This window comes from Cetorhinus maximus, chromosome 20, assembly GCF_964194155.1.
Source record: "Cetorhinus maximus chromosome 20, sCetMax3.hap1.1, whole genome shotgun sequence".
NCBI lineage: Eukaryota > Metazoa > Chordata > Chondrichthyes > Lamniformes > Cetorhinidae > Cetorhinus > Cetorhinus maximus.
The window spans coordinates 6841773-6869403 of record NC_135898.1 but is presented as its reverse complement, the minus strand read 5'-3'; the positions used below and the strand labels follow the sequence as shown (position 1 = coordinate 6869403).

The 27631-nt window shown below is 45.3% G+C and overlaps 1 protein-coding gene across 1 annotated transcript; it reads right to left on the bottom strand.

Annotated features, from left to right (window-relative positions):
- Positions 1-530: 530 nt before the first annotated feature.
- LOC144694808 (eukaryotic translation initiation factor 4E-binding protein 1-like) lies at positions 531-18099 on the bottom strand. The gene is made up of 3 exons (XM_078565411.1): positions 17732-18099; positions 2131-2304; positions 531-991 (listed from the first exon to the last, which is right to left on the bottom strand). Exons 1-3 carry the CDS (start codon positions 17862-17864, stop codon positions 960-962), a joined length of 339 nt encoding a protein of 112 aa, XP_078421537.1. The 5' UTR covers positions 17865-18099; the 3' UTR covers positions 531-959.
- Positions 18100-27631: the final 9532 nt, after the last annotated feature.

Here is a 27631-nt window from a genome sequence, read left to right as displayed (position 1 = left end):
CTGGGATGACATCCAGCAGAACGCTGGAGTCTGGTTGGTTTGGGTGGCCCAAACTCATTCTATGGGTTGTGGGAGCCCATAAATTCTCCCCACCGTTATAGGACTGGCCATCCTCTTGGCTGCTATCAGGATGGCTCTAGAAGGAGCATTGGCATCAAGCTGCTAATCAGCCTGCGGATCCTTTCAGTACTTCACACTGTTTCTCTCCAAGGGGAGAACACCAAGGCATGAAAAACAAATACAAGTCCTGGCAAGAGTTGGTCAGATTACTTCAACACTTGGAAGAAGCTGATCTCAGAGATGTCAATGGAAGCCAGGAAGATAAGTTCAATGGACAACAAGATGTTCGTTCACTTGTTACAAGGGGGAAAAGCCAGTTTTACCTCCAATCAGCCCTATTTGCCCATATTAAAATGCTGTTTCATCCTGTGTGTACAACGCACTCGAGTTATATACTACAAATGTACTTGATCAATAAACTCAAAACATTCTGGTAAAGTTGTGAATTGTTTGAGGCCTGACACAATTACTTCAGATGACTTCATTTTGCTTTATTTTGTTGGTTCTCTCTCTCTCTCTCTTATCCCTCCCTCCCACCAAGAATTACATCTCTGAAAAGTTAGCCTTTAGCCTTGATTACCAAAGGCGTACAAATTTTGAAACCAGATTAAACAGATTCAGAACCTGAGGGATGCCCCCTCTTGACAATGCCCATCACCAACTCAAACAGTAAATGTTCTACCATATACAACACGCGGCACTTTTGACTTTTCCGAGCATTTGAAGAATGTGTTGCTGTCTGTAGCCAGACAGAAGTAGATGGACTCCGTCAATGGCAGGAAATGTTTGCATATTTATTTTTTTTTAATTCGAGCTCGTGGCTGGGCTGACCGACAAGCCCAGCTGAAGAGAGTCCAGGGTCAATCTTCCTCACTCTGGAGGAAACTGTGTGGTGTGACTTAAATGTCCATCTCAAATTGGGCATCATCTCCTGTTGAAGCAAAACAAAACAAAAAAGGTGTTTAGTGACCTTTTCATTACTACAAGGTTGATGCAACTGTCAGAAGATGGTTGGTTCCCTGACCCTCCATTTATGCCCAGCTCGCACCCCTACTTTTCAGGGGAGACTCACTTTTGACAAGAGATTGCTTCCACAATATTGCAATACCTCATTCATGTTCTCATTCTTCACATCTGGGAAAAATATGATAGCCCACCGGGCCAGGAATGAGGCAGCACAGTGCAATCAGGTCCCGTGTTTCTCACATGCACAGATTTTACGAGATGGTCATCAGAATTGCGATCTACGTTGATTAACCCCCTCATTAGCCCAGTCATACTGAAGCCAAATGTCATGTCCCAATTGTTTTCTGGTATACAGAGCAGTTATCGCCATCGTGCTCCTGTTCTGCAGTAAGACCTGGACCGTGCATCAGTGACACATAAGAGCGCTACAGAAATTCCACCAGCAATGCCTCCTCTGCATCCTCCGGATTCAACAGCAGGACTGTCGAACAAACGCCAGTGTCTTGGTGAAGTCAGCTCCATAAGCCTTCAGGCAAAACTCATGCAAGATCAACTACATTGGACTGGACACAGCATCTGGATGCCCAAAAGCATCACCCCCACCAGGTCCTGTTTTCTCAACTCTCAAATGGCCAGTGTTCCAGGGCGGACAAAGAAAACATTTCAAAGACACCGTGAAGCTCTCCTTGAAGTGTGGCAGCATTGACATTAACGACTGGGCATTAATGTTACCAATTGCTCAAAACGCTGACAACTTGTCCATCAAGTTGCATCACACTTTGAGTTACAATGTCCTAATGACGAGGCAGAGAAGGAAAGAAAAGGAAGCAAACCCTGCACTCTGGATCCCTCGTAGGGCATCCTGCCCCATGTGCCCAAAGATCTGTGGGTCGAGAATCGGCCGGTTCAGTCACCTGGCAGAAACTCACCAACCAGCATCGACATCATCCTCGAATCGAGGCACAGCGGATAAAGACAAAGCTCAAATCGGAGACTCTAGTTTGGATGGACTAAATGTACAATAACAGTGCTGGTGTTAAGTGGATAACACAAACTAACACCCTTACCGGAAATCCTACCAATACACTGGCTCCCATGACTTACCACCTGCTGCCTTCTCCTCATGACTGTTCACGTGATTTGCTGCTGGCTTCACCTTCTCTGCTGTATTCGGACTTGTGACACCCGGAATGTTTGGAAGATCACGCGGAGGAGTCCTGGCGACAGGAGAATTGCGGCATTCCATGAGGAATTTGCGGTCATAAATAATGCGGGTGCCTGCAACATGAAAGCAATGCAGTGATCAGAACAAGAGGGAGTTAATGCTATTCATTACAAATGTGCAGGTTTTAGACTTGGATCATGTTTTGTCAGGCTGCACTGCCACGATGGGAGGACGCTTGCTGTTTTGAATGATGTTCTTCCACAAGAAACCAGAGTACTCCAGGTTGGATCCCAGCCTGTGCTGTCATTGAGAGGATTGCAGTATCAAGTACTTTTAATCAGCCAGGGATCCAGTTCAAGTTCATGAACCCTGTGTTACAGCAACTTCCAAATTCGCTACCATGATAGACTGAGCATGAAAGAATATTCATCAGTTCACTAAATATCATGCATATTCAAAACTGTACTGATTGCCTTTAAAATGTTCTCTCCGAGGGACAGCATTTTAAATGCTACTTTCAATTAGCACCTCAGGGTCTTGCTGGTCCTTGTGGCTCAACTCACTGTCCACACTGCCTAAGTTAATTTCCTACTCTCAAGTCTTTAAATTTTGACTAACATCTTTGTTCAAATGCCCTACTCTTGTGGGAACCTTCCCTTACAGATCACTACCATTTTATCATACGCACAGACAAGGGAACCAATAGTGTGTCATCTATCTGAAAGCCAAACCTAGTCAATTCAGCCCTTCAAACTGACTTAGGCATCCTGTTTCCAACGAAGACACAGGAATGCAGCTAAAAGCTTTGTTTTGAGGTTTTTCACCAAAACAGGCACGCTTTCTCTCACAGACATCTGCTTCCTTCCCCAGCCTCAGCCAGTGTTATCAGCTGAAGGCACAAAGTGTTTGTAATTCATGGAATGTGAGCATTTATTGCCCATCCCATTAGGAGGTGGTGGTGAGCTGCCTTCTTGAACCTCTGCAGTCCATGCGGTGAAGGTACACCTACAGTGCTGTTAGGAAGAGATTCTGACCCAGCAATGATGAGGGACCAGGGATATAGGGCAGAATCTTCTGCTCTCGCTAGTGGAGAGCTTGGAGGCAGGAAGGGCATGTAATTAGGCGGGATAAGGGCGGCATGGCCCATGCTCGACCTTCCCACCCCACCACCCAATGAAGCCCTTAAGTGGCCAATAAATGACCACTAAAGGGCCTCATCCCATCATCGCTGCTATTAGCCTGGCTGTAGGTGGGGCTGTTGCCATGTGGTTTGGAAAACACCATGTGGTGTTCACATGCCCCTGCTGCCCTTGTCCTTCTAGAAGCAAGTTGGAAGGTGCTGTTGAAAGAACTTCAGTGAGTTGCTCTAGCGCACCTTGGATATTGTACACATTGCTGGCACTGTGCATCAGGGGTGGAGGGAGTGCCAATCAAGCGGTCTGCTTTGTCCTGGATGATGTTGAGCTTCTTGTGTTGTTGGAGCTGCACTCACCCAGCTAAGAGGGGGAGTATTCCATCACACTCCTGACTTGTGCCTTGGAGAAGGAGGACAGACTTTGGGGAATCAGGAGGTGAGTTACTCACTGCAGAATTCCCAGCCTCTAAACTGTTCTAGCACCTGCAGAATTAATGTGGTTGATCCAGTCACGGTTCTGCTCAATTGGAACTCCAGGATTTTGATGGTGGGGGATTTGAAAAGGGTGAAGGAGTGGTTAGACTCTCTCCTTTTGGAGATGGTCATTGGTTGATTATGTGCCATAAATGGCCCTTGCAACTTGGCATTCCAAGCCGAAACATTGTCCAGGTCTTACTGCCATGCAGGCAATTTAGTTCTGAAGCTTTTCACAAGCACGAATGTAATTTCTCTCTCTCACATGACCTATCTGTTTCCTTTCGAAGCCTTGGTCAATGTTATCAGCTGCAGACACACACTACATTATGCTTCTGGCTATACTCTTAGTAAAATGTGGAAAGTAATATTCTGCCGAGTGTAATGTTACATAATCAAGCCTTTTTGCAGCATAACAATTTCCGTTATCTGGCGGCATGGAGCCCACTGATGGGTAATGAAAACAGGCAGTTAACTGATACTTAACATGACACAGCAATGCTTTACGTTACTGGACGCAAGAAACCGTCGTACGAAAGAAATGTTATATCAAGTGTGCAGGGAGGTGCTTGCTCATGTGAAGCACTTTCCTTCAATCATTGTGCCTGGTCATCAAGAAGGTGGAAAATGAATGCCTGTACAATACAAGACTGACGGGGTTGGGTTTATTCCACTTTACCCATCTTCTGGGTGTTTTGTTGGGGTATGGCTCTGTTAATCCATATGGTGGACGTGGGGGTAAATTGCACGTACAGTGACAAGTGGAGTAGTTGACCAGGGGTGGTGGGACGGAATGGAGAACAGTATAACCAATCCAATCATCAGAATGGTTAACTGTATACAATGAACCCAATCTCTTCCCACTCTGTGCACAGGATTTTGGAGCATGTTAGGATATAGAACATTGGTGCCAGGGATTGAATTCTGATTGAACAAACCACTTGCAGCGTATGTGTCCACTGAGCTACTGATGAGGTCTGTTCAATAATGCTCATTAAGATTTGGTCTGTGAGCCAAGAGCTATTTGAAAACTGCGCACCCATTCAAATCAATGTTGAACCAACAAACATAAACTCAAGGTTACTAGAAACATTATCCACTTAAAGATAATATTCAAAGACATAACATGACCACATCTGGCAATGTAGAGATATTTCTCCCAACAACGGGTTTGTCACCTTCAGTTAATGAGGCACGTTCTAAAAAGCTTTCACTGCTACTTGAGCAGATAGCCTCCCTTTTTCCTGTTGTCAGTGCTGTGCAGTTGGCGATCCTGGTCACATTTATTCTCTTTGTGGAGTAATGCGCACTCCTTGTCAATTTGTGCCAATATTTGGACAGAATGCGATGAGGTCACAGAGGGAATGTTTATCGTGGGACTATCAGCATTTGGAGGGTATTGACTTCAAATAGTCGTCCCTGATAAAGAAAAGGGCATACAATGTGAGCAAACAAAGTCAAGGAGGAATAACAAGCCAATAAGTGATTAAGCTTCTGTACAGATGATGAACTGCCCCATCTTGAACATTGTGGGTTTGACACTTTGTTTGTGTTTAAAGACCTTATATACTCTCAATATCTGATACCGTACTCTGAAATGGTACATAAAAAGACGTTACTATTACTTCGTGTTGAATTCAACAAAATACGCCCAACAGGATGGAGAGAAGCAGGGATAATTTTGGTCAATATAATCTGTGTGTGAGAGTCTGTTCCCAATCACTGTGGCAATGGCTGTGTGACATTATTCCTCCAGTAAAAGATGAGGTGAAAAATTCCTTGGAAAAAGAAAACACTGTGGATGCTGTAAACTTGTAATCAATATATTGTACTGGAAATTCTTTAGGTCAAGCAGCCACCTATGGACAGACGAGCTAAGTTAATGATTCAGGTCAATGAAGTTAGCTGCTCTCATCCCCACCCGGGATTACTATACCTCAAGGCTTACTCTGAAGTTGCACAGGATGAAAAGGCCGGGAGTAAGTCTTACCATAGCTCCTGCCAAAAATGGTGTTGGGTGCCTTGGGAACCAGAGAGGTGAAGGATTAAGAGAAGACATTTCTCTAAATAAAAACCAATACATGGTGAAGTGGGTCTGGGTGATGGGGGCGTGAAACATAACACCAAATTATAAAAATCAACTTCTAAAAATATCTTAATTGTCTTCACTGGTTAGCAGTTACAAAGCATTTACAATCCAGCTTGGCTAACAACTGACTGGGAGACGGTGGTATAGCGATATTGTCACTGGACTAGTATTCGAGAGACCGAGCGTAATGCTCTGGGGACGCAGGTTCGAATCCCACCATAGCAGATGGTGAAATTTGAATTAAATAAAAATCTGGAATTAAAAGTCTGATGATGACCGTGAAACCATTGCCGATTTTCATAAAACCCCGTCTGCTTCACTAATGTCCTTCAGGGAAGGAAATCTGCTGTCCTTACTTGGTATGGTCTGCATGTGGCTCCAGACCCACAGCAATGTGGTTAACTCTTAAAAATGGCCTCTGAGCAAGGGTGATTAGGGAAGGGTAATAAATGCTGGCCTAGCCAGCGATGCCCACATCCCATGAACAAATAAAAAAAAATTATAGATTCCCTTTTTTAAATATAGACTGCATCTGCTTCTTGATTTAAAACAGTTCGAGATGGCAGGCAGGACTTTTGCTCTGATATAGGGGCAAGAACAGAGGTGGGCAGGTAATTCTGTGGCATAGGCCTGCATGCCGGCACCATTTTGCTGAGGGGCAGATCGAGGGCAGAATGGCTACCCAGCTCACCCACAAGCAGCAGGTAGCTTAATATAATTGAAAGGCCACTAACCGGAGGCTGACTGGCATCAGGAGCAGTGCAGCTGTCTGGAAGTAGCCTCCTAGCAGAAGGCTTGGAGTCCTGCTCCTGCCTACATGGCCACAGTTGTAGCTGCAGGTTGCCCTATGGAGGAGCTTCTCCTCTACATGGTGGCCGAGCAGCTGTGGCCATTTTTATTTCAGTTTTGTTCTAGTTGCTGGGAGGGAGCACAAGCTGGATGTGTTCCTCCTCTCACTCTCCTGAACTGGAAGGCTGCATAGGTCCTCCAGCTTTGACAGCCCACCCGCTATCCTTAATTAGCGCTCCCCTATTCAGGAAAAGAAAATTACTGCTGGATGACTGTGCCTGACAAAGTGCTGGGTCAAGACCCCCATTTGACACCGCCGTCAGGATCCTGACCCAAAATCCGGCCCAATGTTTCACTGGAATACGCCAAAATCACATTTTAAAGTGTGCAGAGAGCGCAACTATAATAGCCGTACCTACAATTAAATGATTGCTTGTCTTGTATACTGGCAGTTTGAATGGGATCATATAAAAATTCTTCCACAAGTGCAGGATGCAAGAGTCGTACAGGAGTTGATTTTGTTGTTGTCGCAAATGCAAAAACCTCCATTAATCTGCTGAGCCCCATCGTTTACTCATTCAACAGGTTCAGCTTTTAAGCCAACTCTGTAATGTGTAGCTCAGGGTAAAGTGTGAAATACCTAAATGCTGTTAACTGGAACTGGAGACAGGCTTAGATTTCCCAACTGTGACAAGGTGCGTGCATCAACTCCAAGCCCAATTTTCAACACATCTATTCACAAGCAAATGTGTGGGTTTGGCCGATTGAGAATTAGGAAACAGCCAATCACCACTATGTTCCAAATAGCAACAAGATGGAGCCCTGTTACGACAAAGGGCAAACTAATGAACACTTAGACTGGAGGAAGGATGTGAACTTTGTGTGAATTGTCCATCTCATTACATTTTTAAGGGATAATGTAAAACTTGATGATGAAAGATGTTCTTGAGAACCTTGACCTGTGTGTTCTTGTTGAACTTGTTCCAGGTGGCGATGTGATGATTCAGCCACAGTGTCAAGACTAATTATTCTGTTTCACCACTTTCCAATTTCTGGTGACATTGTCTTTGTCACAGGCAGTTCAGGACACAAAATAAAAGCAAGATACTGTGGATGCTGGAGATCTGAAGTAAAAACATTAGGTGCTGGAAAACACAGCAGGTCTAGCAGCTTCTGTGGAGAGAGAAACTCAAATCCAGTATGACTCTTCTTCGGAACCCCTCCGTTCCGGAGAATAGTCATATTTGATTCGAAACGTTAACTGTTTTTCTCTCTCTACAGATGCTGCCAGACCTGCTGAGTTTTTAAAGCACTTTCTGTTTTTTGTTCAGGACACATGATCATTTCCTCAATTCATCTTGAGCTTATACAAATTGATGCCACATGTTGAGGAGAGAAATAGGGCATTTCTTAACAGAGTGAAGAATCAAAAGGATGGGTCTTCACTCCATCTCCAAGAGTACCACAAGTAGAAACCTGGGTGCAGATCATATCATGATCCTGTCAGGCAATGACACCCAAGGAAAGATGAACAGGAAAAATGCACCTTTTCCACCATCAATTTTCTCTTCTGCCATTAACTGTTGGCCAGTTATACAATCCCACTGTACAAATTAGGCAGTAACTGAGTATTGTGTTGGAGTCCAAGTGCCAATTCAGCGTGCAACGGGAAGGGCAAATTCTCAACCTATCTGGAAGGAAGATGAATGAGTAACTGGATTGACTGCACAGCCTCAAATGCTTAATAGCTTCACTCTAATCAACCATACTCAAGTCAGATACCTCACTGTGTACTGAAGTGATGTGAACTGCTGCTTGCAACCACATCTTTCAGTACCTCTCTGATGTGGCCATGACTCATGTGCAAGTCTTCACAATGGAGATCAGCTGGCTGTCCAATCTGTACCTGACCTCATTCGAGTTCACACGCTAATCTCCAGCACCAGTTGCTAGATAATGATCATGGGAGGAAACTGAGGTCCAACTTTCCCCCTCAACCCAATGGTGTTGAGGCCAATTCTAGCTTTCCAATGTGAAAATCAAAAGCTCCCTTCCCAATCTGTACAGTTCAGCTGTTCATCGAATGAATGGAGAAGCAAAAACTAAAATAGCTGGAAAAACTCAGCAGGTCTGACAGCATCTGTGGAGAGGAAGACAGTTAATGTTTCGAGTCCGTATGACTCTTCATCAGAATGGAGAAGCACCCTTCCCTCCCCCCCACAAAATAAATTAACATGCAGGACAATAAATGTTCATTCTTTCCCTTTTCTGAACGCAGAATGAAATCCAAAGTAAAAGTAAGAATGATACGATGATTACAGAACAGGAGGCCATTGGGCCCATTATGTCTGTGCCAGATCCCTACAAAAACAAGTCACCTAGTGCCACTCCCTCACCTCTTTCAGTGCATCCTGCATTTTTTTCTCTCTTCAGATAATTATCTGATTCTCTTTTAAAAGCCACAATCAAATCTGCCTCCACCACACTCTCTCAGGCAATGCATTTCAGGTCCTCACCACTGGCTGCGTGAAAAGGTTTTTCCTTATGTCACCATTGCTTCTTTTGCCATCATCTTAAATCTGTGCCTTCTAGTTCTTGGTTCTTGCTCTGTCCAGACCCCGAATGATTTTGAACACCTTTCTCAAATCTCCTCATAGCCTTCTCTTCTCTAAGGAGGACAGTCCCAGCTTCTCCAACACTGAATCCCAGACTTGTCCTCATATTGAAGTCCCTCACCCCTGGAACCATTCGCAGAAATCTTTTCTGCACCCTCTCTGGTGCCTTCACACCCGTCCTCAAGTGTGGTTTCCAAAGCTGGACACAAACCTCCAGTTGAGCCATCTCTTCACACTTCTCTACATTGTCATTGCCATGTGTCCACCCTGCTCCTCGCAGTTCATCATGGTTCTAAGTTCTGTGTCATCTGCAAATTTTAAAATTGTGCCACATGCACCCAAGTCTAGGTTATTAATATTGATCAAGAAAAGCAGTGGTCCTAATACCAATCCCTCAGGAACTCCACTGTACATCTTCCTTCGGTCTGAAAAACAACCATTCCCCATTATTCTTGTTTCCTGTCACTCAGCCAACCTTGTATCCATACTGCCACTGTCCTTTTCACTCCAAGGGCTTCAACTTTACTAACAAGCCTGTTATGTGGCATTTTACAGAATGCCTTTCAGAAGTCCATGTATACTACATCAACAACATTATTCTCATCAACCCTCGCTGTTACCTCATCAAAACAATAAAGCTACACTAGATAAACTACATTTTTCCTTAATTAATCTGGATTTGTCCAAGTGACTGTTAATTTTGCCCCAGGTTTTTCTTCTGAAAACTGGACCTGATACATGCCTTTCAAATTATGAGGGGATTGGATCGTGTAGAAGTAGAGAGGATGTTTCCATTTATGGGGCAAGTCCAAAAGGTCATCAATACAAAGTCATGACTGAAAAAAATCTAATGAAGAATTCAGGAGAGACTTCTTTGCCCTGAGTGTGGTGAGAATGTGGAACTCTCTGCCGCAGGAACTGGTAACAACGGAGGGAGAAAGAAACAGAAGGTTATGTTGATAGGGTGAGATGAAGTGGGTGGAAGCTCATGTGGAGCATAAGCACCAGCATGGAGCAGAAGGTCCTGTTATTCTGTTGCAGATTCCATATAAAATCGCATTGGATACATGACGACACTTCAAAACGATTGAACTGGCTTTGGGAGGTCCCGAGGTGGTGAAAGGTACTATAAATCTACACATCTTTCTTTATCCGACATTCTGCCCTTCCATCAGAACCACCCTGGTGGATTACGGGCATCTCTCCGACAGCGAATCAGTCAAACCTCATAGGGGGCAGAGAACTGTGAGGTCCAACATGAGCAGTAGTTGGTTAACTATATGAAGACTTGGATAATGTTATCAGGTTTCCTTTATTTCTCAACAGACCTCCTGGACACCACTAAAACATCAGCTTGCTCAGTGAGCTTCGGGAGATCCTAAACCCATCCTTGAGCCGGAAGCCCAACTTCCAATAGTCTCCCACTGAAGGGATTGGGAAAGGGATCAGAAAGAAAGAAGTGCCTGTACTCTGCCAGTAGCTCTACCATCCTTCAGATCTTGTCATCACACGGAATGGTTGCATTTATCCCAATGTGGAACAAATAGAATAGAGGATGAAGGAAGATACTATTTGGTATCATCTGTAAGACCAAGAGGTTTACCATGGGTGATTGTCTTGCAGCCTCTCGTACTTAGGACAGAGAAGCAGATCATGCCATTTACCTCAGAGCTCATTGCAATGGACACAGCAGTCATTCAATTATTATTCGTCTTTATGATCAAAACTGAACAACTCCTATTACAAAGTATAGCTGAACGAGTTCAATATCAGGTTGGGTGTGATGCCTCTCCCATCAATGAGCCTGTCAACACTGTTTAGACTGCATTAAGACTTGTATTAAGTGTCTATCTCAGTAACACCCTCACCTCGAGAGTCACAAGGTTGTGCAAGTCCCACTCCAGAGGCTTGAGCACAAAATCTGGGTTAACTCTCCTGTGCTGCACAATTGGAGATGCTGTCTTTTGGATGAGATGTTAGCGTGAAGACCAGCCAGCCCTTTTAGGTGGACATGAAAGATCCCATGGCACTATTTCAAAGAAGGGCAAGATTTTCTCATAATATTTATCCCTCAACCAATAAAGATTTTCTGGTCATTATCACATGGCTATTTGTGGGAGTTGGTTGTGCCTAAATTGGCTGCCATGTTTCCTACATTACATCAGCAACCACACTTCAAAACTGCTTCAGTGGGCAGATGAAGAAAACTCATGTTGACAAGACAGCGGAGAGGTGACTGGCGCCCATGAACAAGATGCCAGCATGAAGCAGTGTCTACAGTGCACTAGGTGTGAAAAATGCATTGCAAATACAGATCACGTAACACTGTCCAGTGATACCTCCATTCAACCAGGATAGTGCTGAGGCTCTCCAGTGTGTACTACTTAAATGTCATAACTACCTCAAAGGCAGATTAACAATCTGTGGTTGGATATTAATAGGAACACATGCTAGGAAGCAATCTGAAAGCTGTACACTGGCTTACTGGGAAGGAGGCATATTCAAATAATTGCTAAAGTTTCAATCAAACAGTTTATCAGTATCCTGCAACTTGCTAAGACTGTTGTTCACTTTGGACCATTCCTCAATGGTCAAGGGCTGTCTTACTGAGCAATGCCTTGCCCAAGGGCCACTCACAATGAGACTCATTATACTTGATGGGACTCAGATCTGCGCTTGTAATCACAGATTTCAATCGTGTCACTGCACACGTGTCTAATGGCGACAAGTGTGTTTTCCTCATAAGGGAAACGAAACTGAGACAAAAGCTAATTTTAGTACAGTACTTCTGATTCTTTTTTAAATTCATCCATAGAGTGTGGGCATCGCTGACTGGGTCAGCATTTATTGCCCATCCCTAATTGCCCTTGAGAGCTGAGTGGCTTGGTAGGCTATTTGAGAGGGCATTTAAGAGTTAACCACATTGCTATTGGTCTGGAATCACATGTAAGTCAGACCAGGACATTTTTAGTGAACCAGATGGGTTTTCACAACAATCAACAATGGTTTCATGGTCATCATTAGACTTTTAATTCCAGATTTTTTTATTGAATTCAAATTTCGCCATCTGGGAAATCCCACCACCTTGGTGGGATTCGAACCTGGGCCACCAGAGCTTTACCCTGGGCATCTGGAGTACTAGTCCAGTGACAATACCACCATACCACCGCCTCGCCAGTAAACAAATAGTGCCCTCGCTATTCTTTATTGACCAAGTATTTTTCTCAGGATACGATGACACCACACAATCATGCTTTTCCCTAATTAATCTGATAACACCCACTGAGTCAAAATCCTGCAACTCCCTCTTTCAAGGCACTTTGGGTGTACCTGCACCACAGGGACTGCTGCGGTTCAAGAAGGCTGCTCACCACCACCTTCTCAAGCGCAGCTGAGGATGGGCAATAAATACTGGCCCAGCCAGTGATGCTCACATCCCATGAATGAATAAGAAAAAGCTTAGCAGTCAAACACACAGTGGGACTGTAGTCACATCGAGACCAGACAGGGTGGAATGGCAGGTTTCCTTCCCTCAAGGTGGCATTCAAACTGTTGGGTACTTTTTGAAACCTGGCAGCTTCACACTCAGTTTTGAGGGTGCCAGCTCACAAAGTGCTGCTTTTATTGAGTTCAATTTCACAATTTGCCACAGTGGGACTCATCCCATGTCATGACCACAACACTACCATATGGAAGATTAAATAGTTGCCCCAACACAACCACTTCGCTGTATTCTAACGGGGAACTGTACTTTGTTCTAGCCTGGTCACAATCCCATCGCCAGACAGGGACCTCCAAGAACACGTGCAGCAACAAGTCTCCCGGGGACCACAAGTGGCAGAAAGGTAACCTACAAACAACCTGTATTGTCATAAAAGCAAAATACTGCAGATGCTGGAAATATGAAATAAAAACAGAAGATGCTGGAAAAACTCAGCAGCTCTGGCAGCATCTGTGGAGAGAGAAACAGAGTTAACGTTTCGAGACTGCACGGCTCTTCTTCAGAGCCTGTATTATTATTAACCTGTATCATCAGTTCCTCTGGGATAAACAGCTCTCAGTCAGCAAATTAGATAACAGCCTTTCCAGTATTTGCAGAGAAATGAGTATTCAGAAGGTAGCCACTTGGCACTGGCACAGGATGCCACTGCTGGCTCTTTCAAAGAGAGATTCAGTTCATCCCACTCTCTTACTTTTTCCACATAGCCCTGCAAATTTTTCCTTTAAGTACTTATCCAATTCCTTTTTGAAAGTTACTCTTGAATCTGCTTCCACCACCCTTTCAGGCATTCTGCATACATTCTAGATAATAAAAATTTTCCGTGCCTCCATTTCTCACTCAGCCCTCCCCGGGGTTGCCAATGTAAGTAAAATGGTGATCACCGCAGTGATTTCAAAACATGCCAAGTCACAGGTTGTGGCACAGTACATTTTACTGTGGTGCAGCGGAGGAAAATGACTTTCAGCTTCTTGTGAAATGGACTGGAAGAAGGGCTGCAGTTCCCTCCATGGCAGGAGCTGCCTAGCCTCAAACACACACTCTTGCAACACACTTTGCCAAACTCCCTTCCAACTCACACAAAGTGTCTATCTTATCATGCACAGACAGCAGGCCAAGGACAGGGGAAGCTCAAGATGAGAGTAGCAGGAGCAGAAAAGAGAGGAATTAATTAGTAGTCAAGTACCTTTCAACCTCAAACATGTACCTCACCTAATTCAAAATGCCAGAGATATTTCTCATCTTTTAAGATTCTTTGCTTTGAGTAAGGGAACAAACTGAATACATAAATACCTAACTGCAACACTGATCCGCATCTTTGTCCACTGGTTTGAAATATGCAGGCAGCAGAATTACCAGACTCAAAAGTGCTCAGTGCGCCGCAGTTATTCGACAAGACGGTGTCTGCCATGATTCAGTGGCAACACTCTCATCTCTGAGTCAGGAGGTTGTGGAGTACAGGGACTTGAGCAAAACATCTGGGTTGACACTCTCGAGCCAGTAGTATAGGAATGCTGCACTGTCAGCGGTGCCATCTTTCAGATGAGACATGAAACCGAGGTCCTGTCTGCCCCATTCAGATGGGTGTAGAAAATCCCATGGCCGCTATTTTTCCTCACTGGCCTGGTCAATATTTACCCCTCAACCAACAGTACTAAAAGAAGTTTTCCAGTCCGTATCATATTTGTGGAAATCATGTTTGGGGAAACTTGCTGTGTGCAAATGGCCTGCTGTCTTTCCAACTCTACAACAGGAACTCTACTTCAAAAAGTACTTCATTGACTGTGGAACTGTGCTGCAATAAAGCAACTTGAAGTTCTCGTACAAAAACAGAATTACCTGGAAAAACTCAGCAGGTCTGGCAGCATCGGCGGAGAAGAGTTGACGTTTCGAGTCCTCATGACCCTTCAACAGAATGACCTGCTGAGTTTTTCCAGGTAATTCTGTTTTTGTTTTGGATTTCCAGCATCCGCAGTAGTTTTTTGTTTTTATCTCTGAAGTTCTCGTATGCCTGCAGAAACGTCAGTGCTGATATGTACATCATCATTCTGCAAACATCAACAAGCATAGCAAGGAGACACTGAAAACTAATGATTTTTCAAATCAATTTCAAATTGCCTGGTTCCCTCAAGATCTGGAGCAACTTATGCCACACTAGGTTCTTCAGGTAGGGTGGATACAGTGGGCACTGGCTCCTCCGAGCTCAGGAGGAATAGTTTAATAGATTAGCCAGCATTCCACTCCTGCCCTCTCAAGCTGAGAAGCATGGGAGTGGAACTTCCAGGTCAGGCTTGGCTGACCGATTTATACAAAAATTGCAGCTTGCAGAGGGACCAGCACCCCTTTCTTCACTGCACAGAAATGAAAGTAAAATTATTGGCGAAAGGAAGAGAGGTAGAATGCTTCAATTTCCCAACCTAAGAGGAACAATGGCTAATATTGCAAGCAACTGGCCCCAGGTACTTCAAAAGTTGATCAAAGGCTCCTGGATGACCACTTTCAAGGAGTCCAGGGAGAGAAGCAAGACTGAAAAGCAACCATTTGCAAGATAGAAGCAAAGAGCAAGCTTGGCAGGGTTCAAATGCAATTCAGCCAGTGAAATCGAAAAGCAAAGCCACAGACAGAACGAAGCTGTGCTTCACAGGAACAAGCACTGTTTTGGCAGCAGCTGCTAACAGACATGGCGAAAATGACAGCCTTCGTCACAGCTGCTTCACACCAGGTCAGCTCTCAGCACTGGATTTCGCGTTCACCTTTCCAACACCAGATCCCAACCATAACCATTACAACAGAACTGGAAGCAATAAATAATTTAAATCTACAAACCAATGAGGGTTTCAAATGACACTCATTTGTTGGTTGAAATGCCTAAACAGCTTGAATCAAAATGATAAAATAACATATGTTTGACAACTAATAGGAAGGATGAAAAGTTCCCAGTCATCAACCTCAATTATGCTGCATAAATTTACAGATGTTAGAACCTATCACCACATCTCGTGTCAAAGAGACAGGAAACACAAAAAGCCTAGTACAGTTCAACACGAAGTGATAGGAAAATCTAAATCTTTATGCAACTATGCAGAAAAAAAGAGTTATTTTGAGGTTATAATCTAATCTGAGGCTTTGAGCGATTGTGAAGTGGTTCTTGTTGTTTAATGTGATCCTCGCGATCGTTTTACTGCCTTGTGATCAATTCCACTTGGCTGTTGGATTGTATTTTTTAATTCAGTCATTAAGGCTTACTTTCCTCCCAAATGTGACATTATTTTTGGCACAGTTTAAAAATTGGCACATTTGTGAGTCTCATGTTTTGTAATACTCAACTATCTTTTGCAATTTCAAACCAGTGTTGAAATTTCACCCAGCAAAGCAGATCAGCTTTCCTTGTGGGGTCCTACATCCTGACACCCGTCACATTTGCACCAATATTACTTTTGATTACATCATGTTGTTCAGTAGCAGCAAACACCATGAAACAGCCACCCTGTCTGCACTGGGGGAGGAGAGGGCTTAGGGTGCAGTGGGGGAAGGAAGAGGGGTTCAAAGGAGCGAGGGAACCAAATACCAGGGAGGGTAGGGTGATCAGTGTAGGGTGATTAGTGGGTGAGAAGGAGTGAGGGGAGGAAAGATCAGGGAAATGAGGGGGATCCAAAATGTGAGGAGATCAGTCGGGGGGAGATCAGTGGGGGGTGGAGATCAGTGGAGGGGTGGAGATCAGTGGGGGGGTGGAGATCAGTGGGGGGGTGGAGATCAGTGGGGGAGTGGAGATCAGTGGAGGGTGGAGATCAGTGGAGGGTGGAGATTAGTTGGGGGTGGAGATCAGTGGAGGGGGAAGGGGAACAATCAGTGGGGGAAAGGGGGAACGATCAGTAGGGGGAGAGGGGGAGATCAATAGGGGAGAGGGGGAGATCAGTGGGGGGAGGGGGAGATCAGTGGGGGGGAGGGGGAGATCAGTGGGGGGGAGGGGGAGATCAGTGGGGGGGAGGGGGAGATCAGTGGGGGGGAGGGGGAGATCAGTGGGGGGGGAGGGGGAGATCAGTGGGGGGAGGGGGAGATCAGTGGGGGGGAGGGAGGGGGGAGATCAGTGGGGGGGGAGGGAAGGGGGAGATCAGTGGGGGGGAGGGAGGGGGGAGATCAGTGGGGGGGAAGGAGGGGGGAGATCAGTGGGGGGGAGGGAGGGGGGAGATCAGTGGGGGGAGGGAGGGGGGAGATCAGTGGGGGGGAGGGAGGGGGGAGATCAGTGGGGGGGAGGGAGGGGGGAGATCAGTGGGGGGGGTGGAGATCAGCAGTGAGGAGGAGATAAGTTTGGGGGGTAATCAGTTGTTTGGGGGGGGGGAGGATCAGTGGGGTGTGGAAGGGGGAGATCAAGGGGGGAGGGAGGGGGGGGAGATCAGTGGGGAGGAGGGAGGGGGAGATCAGTGGAGGGGAGGGAGGGGGGAGATCAGTGGAGGGGAGGGAGGGGGGAGATCAGTGGGGGGAGGGAGGGGGGAGATCAGTGGGGGGGAGGGAGGGGGAGATCAGTGGGGGGAGGGAGGGGGGAGATCAGTGGGGGGGAGGGAGGGGGGAGGTCAGTGGGGGGAGGGAGGGGGGAGATCAGTGGGGGGGAGGGAGGGGGGAGATCAGTGGGGGGGAGGGAGGGGGAGATCAGTGGGGGGGAGGGAGGGGGGAGATCAGTGGGGGGGAGGGGGGAGATCAGTGGGGGGGAGGGAGGGGGGAGATCAGTGGGGGGGAGGGAGGGGGGAGATCAGTGTGGGGGAGGGAGGGGGGAGATCAGTGTGGGGGAGGGAGGGGGGAGATCAGTGGGGGGGGTGGAGATCAGCAGTGAGGAGGAGATAAGTTTGGGGGGTAATCAGTTGTTGGGGGGGGGGGGGGGGTGATCAGTGGGTGTGGAAGGGGGGAGATCAAGGGGGGGAGGATTGAAACCCTCTGGCCTTACCTCCTGGGGTGGTGCTGAAGAGGGTGCCCCCGGGGGTGGTGCTGTAATCTTGTGGTAACTGGGCCGAGTCGCTGACGGTCACCCTGCGGCTGGGAATGGCGCGGCTCTCGGTTTTCTGAGCTGCTCCGGACATTCTGGGGGCTGCGGTGAGCCGCTGGGCGGGTGGGCGGGCGGGGGAAGCGGGGCCCGGATCTCTCTCGCTCTCTGTCCTATCCCTCAGACACTCAGTCAGTGACACCAGGTCCTCCCTCACTCACACTCACTCACTCAGTCAGTCACCCACCCCTGCCCCACACACACACACACCCAGAACCAGGCCCCAGCCGCCCGCCAACGACAACATCCGCTCGGCCGGCCTCCCCACACGCGGCGTCATCTTCGGAAACTCTCCGGAAACAGCCGAGCGCCTTCGGGGAGCCGCTCCGACCGTACACATTGCGTCATCCTCGGCAGCGCCTGGAAATAGCCGAAAGTCACCGCGCCTCGCCTCGCCTTCCCCAGCCGAGCCGCCCCCCTCGCATGCCGGAAACAGCCGAGAACCCTCGGGAAGCCACGCCGCGTGAACATTGCGTCATCTTCGGACGTGCAGCGGGGAAGAGACGAGAGCCGTTGCGTCACCCAGCCTTCGCCTCTCCGCTTGAACCTTACTTCGGAAACCCTCCGGAAATAACCGAGCGCCTTCCCCTCCTGTCTGGTGTCAGCACTTGGGGCTCAACAGTCACCAGGAACTCTGTCCTCCATTTAGAATTTTTTTTGCCTTCCCCCCCCACTCCCTCCCCTCCCTCTCCCTCCCCTCCCCCCTCCCAAGTGCCAGTTTGTATCCTGTTTTAACTTTCAGACTGAACAGACATTTATTCTGCTATTAACACCTACTCTGGACCTATGGGCAAAATTGTACAGCCTTCCTCGGCAGAATTTTCTGTTCCATACAAGTCAATAGAGTTTTCAATGATTAGCCATATTCTACAGCTGCGCCCCCGCTGCGACAGGGCTGTAAAATTCCGCCCTCTCTTTTGTTTCTTTACCAACCATTACCATTCCCCTTGCCTTTTATTCCATGACATCTCAATCTCCCCACCTCGAAACCCACCCCTGACCTTCCCATTTGTTCCAGCCGACCCTTCTGCCTTTTTCAACAGCATAGAACCCATCACGTTTCTACCTCTCTTCACTTTCGAAGAAGTCTGGGAACATTGACTCTGTTTCTCTTTCCACAGATGCTGACAGACCTGCTGAGTGTTTCCAGCACTTTCTGTTTTTTTTTTTAATCCCAGCAGCCACTGTTGGTCTTCCTGCTTTGATGTTCACACACGTCTTGGGTTAGGTGGACATTTGCCCCATGGTATTCATGCATTATTTGGTTGCTCTATCCAAATCCAATTTTTCTTTATCGTCTGCACCTTCAATGGTTTTAATATTTAAGCAACTTTGCATTTAAAGATTCAATGGATTCTGCTTTAACTTTGAGTTAGAGAATTTCTCACAATTGGGAATTAATCACATGAAGAGCATTTAATTGGTGAAATTGTGTTAACCACTAATTACTGGAAATTGTCATATAAAGGGGTTCATAACTATTATGCTAATAGCTAATATACAGCATCAGTCGTTCCAGATCATGTGTCTCTAGAACAGAGGGAGAAATGGTTCTGGAAGGAACCTCTTGCTTATCTATCCCTGTACATAATTGTATACAGTTGATAAGCGTTTGGGAGTTTTTTGAAGATGTGACAAGCAAAGTGGATAATGGGGATACTATAAATATAGTGTATCTGGACTTCTAGAAGACCTTTGATAAGGTGCCGCACAAAAGATTAATACACAAGATAAGATCACATGGAGTTAGGGGTAATATATATAATATATCTTGGATAGAGGATTGGCTAACCAACAGAAAGCAGAGAGTCGGGATAAATGGGTCTTTTTCTGGATGGCAAGCTGTAACTAGTGGGGTGCCACAGGGTTCGGTCCTTGGGCCCCAACTATTTACAATCTATATTAATGACTTGGATTCAGGGATAGAAGGTACTCTAGCTAAATTTGCAGATGGCACCAAAATAGGTGGGAAAGTAAGTTGCAAGGAAGAAGTAAGAAATTTACAAATGGATATGGACAGGTTAGGTGAATGGGCCAAAATTTGGCAGATGGAGTTAAACGTGAATAAGTGTGAGGTTATCCATTTTGGTCTGAAGAATAAAAAGGCAACTTATTATTTAAATGGAGAGAAACTTCAGAATGCTTCAGTGCAGAGGGATCTGGGTGTCCTCATGCATGAATATCTGAAAGCTAGTATGCAGGTACAGCAGGTATAAAGAAGGCAAATGGAATTTTGGCATTTATTGCTAAAGGAATAGAGTATAAAAATAGGGAAGTGTTGTTGCAACTGTACAAGGCATTGGTGAGACTGCACCTGGAGTACTGTGCACAGTTTTGGTCCCCTTACTTGAGAAAGGATGTAGTTGCAGGGGAGGCGGTTCAGAGGAGGTTCACTAGATTGATTCCAGAGATGCGGGGCTTGTCTTATGAGGAGAAATTGAGCAGTTTAGGCCTATACTCGCTAGAGTTTAGAAGGATGAGAGGAGATCTAATTGAAGTATATAAGATGCTAAAGGGGATAGACAAAGTAGATGTGGAGCGGATGTTTCCCCTTCTGGGGCATTCAAGAACGAGAGGCCATAGTTTTAGGCTAAGGGGTGGTAGGTTTAAATCAGAGATGAGGAGGAATTACTTTTCTCAAAGGGTTGTGAATCTATGGAATTCACTACCTCAGAGTGCAGTGGATGCCGGGAAGCTGAATAAATTTAAGGAGGAGATAGACAGATTTTTAATTAGTAACGGGTTGAAAGGTTATGGGGAGAGGGCGGGAAATTGGAGTTGAGGCCAAAATGAGATCAGCTATGATCGTAATGAATGGCGGGGCAGGCTCGAGGGGCTGAATTGCCTACTCCTGCTCCTAGTTCTTATGTTGTTGTGTTCCTGGGTGCCTTGTTTCCAGTAGTCTCTGTTAAAGATCCCATGGCACTCTTTTGAAGAAGAGCAGAGGATTTATCCCTGGTGTCCTTCCTATATTAAGCTCTCAATCAACATCACAAAAACAGATTTTATGGTCTTTATAAAAAGCTGTTCATGGGAGTTTCTGAGTGCAGAGATTGGCTTCTGTGTTTCCGACATTACAATAATTACTACGCTTCAAAAAAGTATTTAATTGATTTAAGACACTTTGAGACATCTGCTGGTTGTGGAAAGTGCTTTATAAATTTCAATCTTATTTTAACCATTAATTATTAACTATTGGGCATAAATTCCATTGAGCACTGATAATGGAAAATAGATTGAGTTGTGAACTCAAGAGAGAATGAATGTTTAGGATTTGGATTTCAATAGTCACACTCAGAAGGGAATTGGATAAATTCATGAAGGAGAAAGAGTTGGGGAGTGGGATTAACCTTATTGTTCTTTGAAAGAGCTAGCACATACCAGATGGGCCACATAGCCTCCTCTCATGCAATACCATTTCATGAAATACACAGTTTGATGTGCTTCAGATCCAGACAGATGGAAAAGTATAAAGATGGATTCTGCTTCCTTTTGACTTTGCCGATCACAAGTATGGACAGTGCATTTAGTCTGGAGAATTTTTACAAGAAACTTCAGAAATCCACATAATTAGACTTTTTGGGAACACAAAAAATAGACTTGCATTTCTACAGCACTTTTCATGACCTAGGGACATCGCAAAATGGTTTTCAACCAATGATGTGCTTATGAAGTACAACCACAGTTATAACGTAGGAGACGCACAGCCAATTTACGCACAGCAACCTCCTAAACAGCGATGTGATAATGATCAGGTATTTTTTTCAGTGATGTTGATTGAGGGATAAACATTGTTCTGGGACATTGGGGATAATTTCCCTGCTCCCCTTTGAAGTAGGGACATTTTATGTTCTCCAGGAAGGACTCATTCAACATCTCATCTGAAAATTGGCAACTCCGACAGTGCAGCACTCCCTCAGCACTGCACTGGCGTGGCAGACTGGATTAGGTGCTCAAGTTTCTGGACTGGGAGGGGTATTTTCAATTTTTCAATCCAAAGGCACAACTCCCATGGCATATTGTGGGCCTGTTTCGTTCAAGTGTTGTGTTCCTGGGTTTGTTGCAAAAAGATTAACAAGATTCCAAACTCCCATTGCCAGGTGTGTCAATTTAAACTCAAAAGAGAGTTACTTAGCCCTTCTCCAATGAAGATATAGATCAGAGAAAAAATAACAGGGGGGACTATTTAAAGCAGAAGTCAATCGCTTTCATTAACATCTCCCCTGTTCCCAATGGAGGAGCTTTGAATTTCATTTCCCAAGCTGCCACTAAGATCTCAGTTGCGAACAATAGTTGAACATTTTTGCATGAACATCCAAGCTCATACAGAAAAAAAGGATGCTTCACAAATTCTCTTTGACGACATACTGTGGGGATGAGAAGAAATTACATTTCACAGGACATGTGTTATTCCAGGTGATGCATCAAGTGACTGATTGATGTTCAATGCTTCAATGTTGCAGCATTAATGAGCAGGGATGAGATCACACAGTTTTACAGCTGCAGAATTCCAATCTGCGGGAGCAGGGCATTTACCAGTCCATTAGAAGTCAAGTTTCCTTTCAAACTACATTCTGATTGCAAAGTAAGTTTCCTAAATTGACCCCAGGCTCCTTCCAATATCTGTACATAGTGTGCTTTGGGCCTACGATCTTTCGTTTTCTTTCTAAACTTGCTGCAGGATAGGATGGAGGATTCACATATCATTTCAGAGGACATTTAGAACCTATAACACAAAGATATTTTTTCAAAACAGACTAAACCATGACGCAAGTTTATTCGCAAATAGTATTTGCCTCTATTTGCAATTACATCAGTGAGATAGTGAATGGAAAAGAGCACAATACTGGGAGTGTGGAGACAGAATCCCATGGCCAGGTACACAAATCCCATCAATGCTTCAGATCTTGAGGTGAAGTACTTTTCAGCAATAAATGTCCAGTCAAGTTGGTCAGCAAAAATAGTGTGTGTGGTTTTTGCAAGAATTCCTTAAGTGCCAGCTTATGTATCTCAACTAAAATAAGGCAAATTAAATTCCTAACAGCCAAAATTAATTAGTTTTGTTCATACCCATAATTCCTTTGAAGAGATTCCTGATAAATAATGCAGTATCTGTGTTTGGGGAACTTCACATAATTTCAACCCACATTAGACACATTCTGTTCAGGATTCGTGCAAAGCACCTGCTTATTTCTCACGGCAGCGCCCAGCCTGCTCTTTTACGATTGGAGCATTAAGCATTTAATATGCATTGTATGCTGTTGCAGTTGAATTGAACCTATGCCCTGAAGGCCAAAATTCCTCATTCCTGTAAGTAGAAATATCTGTCGGTCATTTCAAGGATAATTGATCTGTTACAGATGGCAAGAACATGGGAATTAGTTGAGATCTTAAGAATTATCAACACTGTGATTTGAAGCATCTTGTTGTACAAGACTGAAATGTGGAGCCCAAGAAAAGTGGACATTTGAAGACTCAAAAGTTGTGAAATGCGGCCCTGGATGGAAAGATCGTTCTTGGGTATCATCCAAAAGAGGCAAAAAGTCTGGTCTGACATAAAAACAGAAAATGCTGGAAAATCTCAGCAGGTCTGGCAGCATCTGAGGAGAGAGAAACAGAGTTAATGTTTCAAGTCCGTCTGACTTCTTCAGAGCTGAAGAGAGGCTGGAATATGATGGATTTTATACTGTTGAAAAGAGTGGGTGGAGCAGGTGGGGCAAAATCGAAGGTCAGGGATAGGTGGGAGCTCAGGGGAGATTTCACAAAGATGCGGGTGCCCATAGCCCATAATCACATGGGCCCCAGTTATGCCAGTCGCTTCCTGGGGTATGTGGAACATTCCTTGTTCCAGTCCTACTCAGGCCCCTCCCACATCAAATTTTGCTTCCAATTTCCATCCCTCTCTCACCTTCACATGGTCCACCTCCGACATTTCCCCTCCCTTCCCTGACTTCTCTGTTTCCATTTCTGGTGATAGACAATCTACCAATGTTCATCAGGAGCCCACCAACTCCCACAGCTACCTCAAATACATCTCCTTACACTCTGTAAAGACTCCATCCCATTCTCCAAGTCTCTCTGCCTCCGTCGCATCTGTTCCAATGATGCTACCTTCCAAAATGGCACTTCTGACATGTATTCCTTCTTCCTGAGCCGAGGATCCCCCCCACCCCCACCCTCCGACAACTGTGGGTGACAATGGCTCTTAACTGGTCCAACCCATTTCCCGCACTTCTGTCCTGAACCCTTCCCCTCCCTCCCAGAACCATGATAGGGTACCCCTTGCCCTCACTTTTCACCCCACCAGCCTCTGCATTCATAGGATCATCCATTGCCATTTCCACCAACTCCAGCATGATGCAACCACTTGCATCATATCTTCCTTTCACCACCCCTGTCAGCATTCCAGAGGGACAGTTCCCTCTATGACACTCTGGTCCACTCCTCTACCACCCCCAACATCTCATCCCTTTCCCATGGCACCTTCCTATGCAATTGCAGAAGGTATAACACCTTCCCCTTTACCTCCTCCCTCCTTGCCGTCCAAGGCCCCAAACACGCCTTTCAGGTGAAGCAGCGCTTCACTTGCACTTCTTTCAATTTAGTCTACTGCACTCGCTGCTCCCAATGCGGTCTCCTCTACATTGGGGAGACTAAACACAGACTGGGTGACCGCTTTGCGGAACACCTTCGGTCTGTCCGCAAGCATGACCCAGACCTCCCTGTCGCTTGCCATTTCAATTCACCATTGTTGTGACCCCAGCTGATGTTGCTACTGGACAAGCCTGATCCCAGGGTGGAACCTGGCTCGAGAGATCCTAGCTTTTATTTGTTTGTTTAGAAACGTGGAGAGTGGCTACTGAACAGAAACACAGCAGTCAGCTGATGAACTTTTAGCAAAAGAGTAAAACGTTTATTAAACAAGAAAAGATTAACTATATTACAATACTCCTTCACCCATGCCTATACCTTTATAGATATACAGATTCATAAGGATAATAAAGTTACAAAAGCTTTCTTATACTCTAATGTTCACACTAAGTACCCATCCATGTAAACCAGTAGGTGACCTGTGGTTATGCACACCACACTCTGAAACCAAGTGACAGATGCCACCCCAAAAAGATGCTATGGACCCTTCATCAACTCCCCCCAGATGCTTGTCACACAGTGAGCCAACTGGTCTCACTGAACTCCATCTTTCACGCAAGGGTTTCCAATGTCCATTCTTGAAGTACCTGCTTTGGAATCTTCTCCAAAATAATGCTTTCTCTCAGACGCCTTCCACAAAGGTCCACCTCCAGGGTTTTGAACTCTCCTTCTAATGTTCCTCTCCCCTGGATCACCACATGCATTCAAGCTTTCTTCAATCACAGTCTCTCAAATACTCAGCCATGCCAACAGAACACCACTGCTTCACATGCCCATGGTAAAGAGTTACAGACCTTCAGCTGTCTCCTTGGATCTTCAGGCTTCTCACAAGCCTATTTTGTTTTATGTCTGCATCCTGCAGTTTTCTCCTTTTAAACTTGGAGCCTTCCTCTCTGCTCCTTGCTTTCACTTCCACTGAACAGAACCTTTTCCAGATTCTTGCTCTTTTCCTTTGAATAGAAAGTCTTCTTGGGGCCTTTCTCTTTTCTACTCCCTCGTTGGCTTTGGGACCTTTCAGCTCTTTTGGGAAATATGCTCTCTTTGCAGTTCCCTCTGCTCTCCTCACTCCTGGCTTCTAACTGAGCAAAAAAAGCTGCTGTTTCTCCCTGTCTCTCGGTGTGGGCCTCCTGTTGCTAGGCAACAACCCAGTTTTTCTACCTTGTGTCTATTTCAACTGCCCTTCAAGAGTCTAAAAACCTCATTAAAATGTGGGCATCTTTTAAAGTGAAACTAAAACTCAAGTTCCCCCTTTCTTAACACATCATTACAGAAACACAAATTAAACCTAAAGATATACTTTATTCCTAACACACAGAAATACATATATAACTTCCTTAAACTATTTCTCGTTCCTAACACCATCTTGCTCTGGTGCTCATACTTCTGTCTTCAGCCTGCTACAGTATTCCAGTGAAGCCCAATGCAAACTGGAGGAACAATACCTCACCTTCTAATTAGGGGCACTATACAGCCTTCTGGACTTAACATTGAGTTCAACAACTTCAGGCCATGAACTCTCTCCACCATTTTGATATTTTATTATATTTTTTTCCAACCCCCTCCCCCCACAAGGGCCAGTCTGTAATTTGTTTTGCTTTCAGAGAGTGCTGACCCTTGTTCTGCTGTTAACACATTCTGCTAACTGACTTTAATGCCACTATTAACAGCTGCCTTAGTCTTTCACACAATCATTACCCTCCTTTTGTCTCGCATCCAAGACATATTTGTCAAATCTCTCCCGAGCTACTCCCTGCCCTCGACTTTCTATTTTGCTCCACCTGCTCCACCCCGTCTCTTGAAAGGTGTAAAACCCACCACATTTCTACGTCTCTGTCAACTCTGTTTCTGTCTTTACAGATGCTACCAGACCTGCTAAGTTTTTCCAGCATTTTCTGTTTTTATTTCAGATTTCCAGCGTCTACAGTATTTTACTTCTATTATAGAAAATGATGATGTTAGACAACTTGAAATTGAAAATGGGAGGCCCCTACGCACAACTGAAAAGGAAAGGGAAGACCATGAGGTGTGGAGGAATGAACAGAAGACCTGCTTTACACAGATCACTTTGTCTCAGAACTTGTAAAACCCTCCCTCTTCCCCAAGGTCTGAATAGGCAGCAGGAAATGAATGGCTTTCATTTATCAAAGACTTTTGAAGGGCGTATCCACAATAAAGTGGAACATCTGAAGTGTGACAAAGTGAAAACATTTCAACAAACTATTGGGTTTCTCATTGCATTGCATCTGGTAATTTGGTGGCTACAGCATTCGTGGTGTAGAAACATAGACAATGGGAGCAGGAGTAGGCCATTCGGCCCTTTGAGCCTGCTCCACCATTCAAGGTGATCATGGCTGATCCTCTACCTCAACGCCAGACTCCCACTCTCTCCCCATACCCCTTGACGCCTTTAGAATCTAGAAATCTATTTCCTTCTTAAATATATTCAGTGACTTGGCCTCCACAGCCTTCTGTGGTAGAGAATTCCACAGGTTCACCACCCTCTGAGCGAAGAAGTTTCAACTCATCTCAGTCCTAAATGGTCTACCCCATATCTTGAGACTGTGACCCCTTGTTCTTTCCTCATACGACAATCCTGCCATCTGAGGAATCAGTCTGGTTAACCTTTGCTGCACTCCCTCTATGGCAAGTATATCCTTTCTCAAGTAAGGAGACCAAAACTGCACACAATACTCCACGCGTGGTCTCACCGAGGCCCTGTACAGCTGCACTTAGACATCCTTGCTCCTGCACTCAAATCCTCTTGCAATGAAGGCCACCATACCATTTACTTTCTTAACTGCTTGCTGCATCTGCATGCTTCAGTGATTGGTGTACAAGGACGCCCAGGTCCCTTTGTACATCAACGTTCCCCAATCTATCACCATTTAAATAATACTCTGTCATTCTGTTTTTCAGACCAAGTGGATAAAATCGCACTTATCCACATTGTACTGCATCTGCCATGTATTTGTCCACTCACTCAACCTGTCTAAATCACCCTGAAGCTTATTAACATTCTCCTCATCGCTCACATTCCCATCAAGTTTCGTGAATAGCTGGGGCCCAAGCACTGATCCTTGCAGTACCCCACTCATCATCACATGCCACTCCGAAAAAGACCCATTTATTCTTACTCTCTGTTTCCTGTCTGCT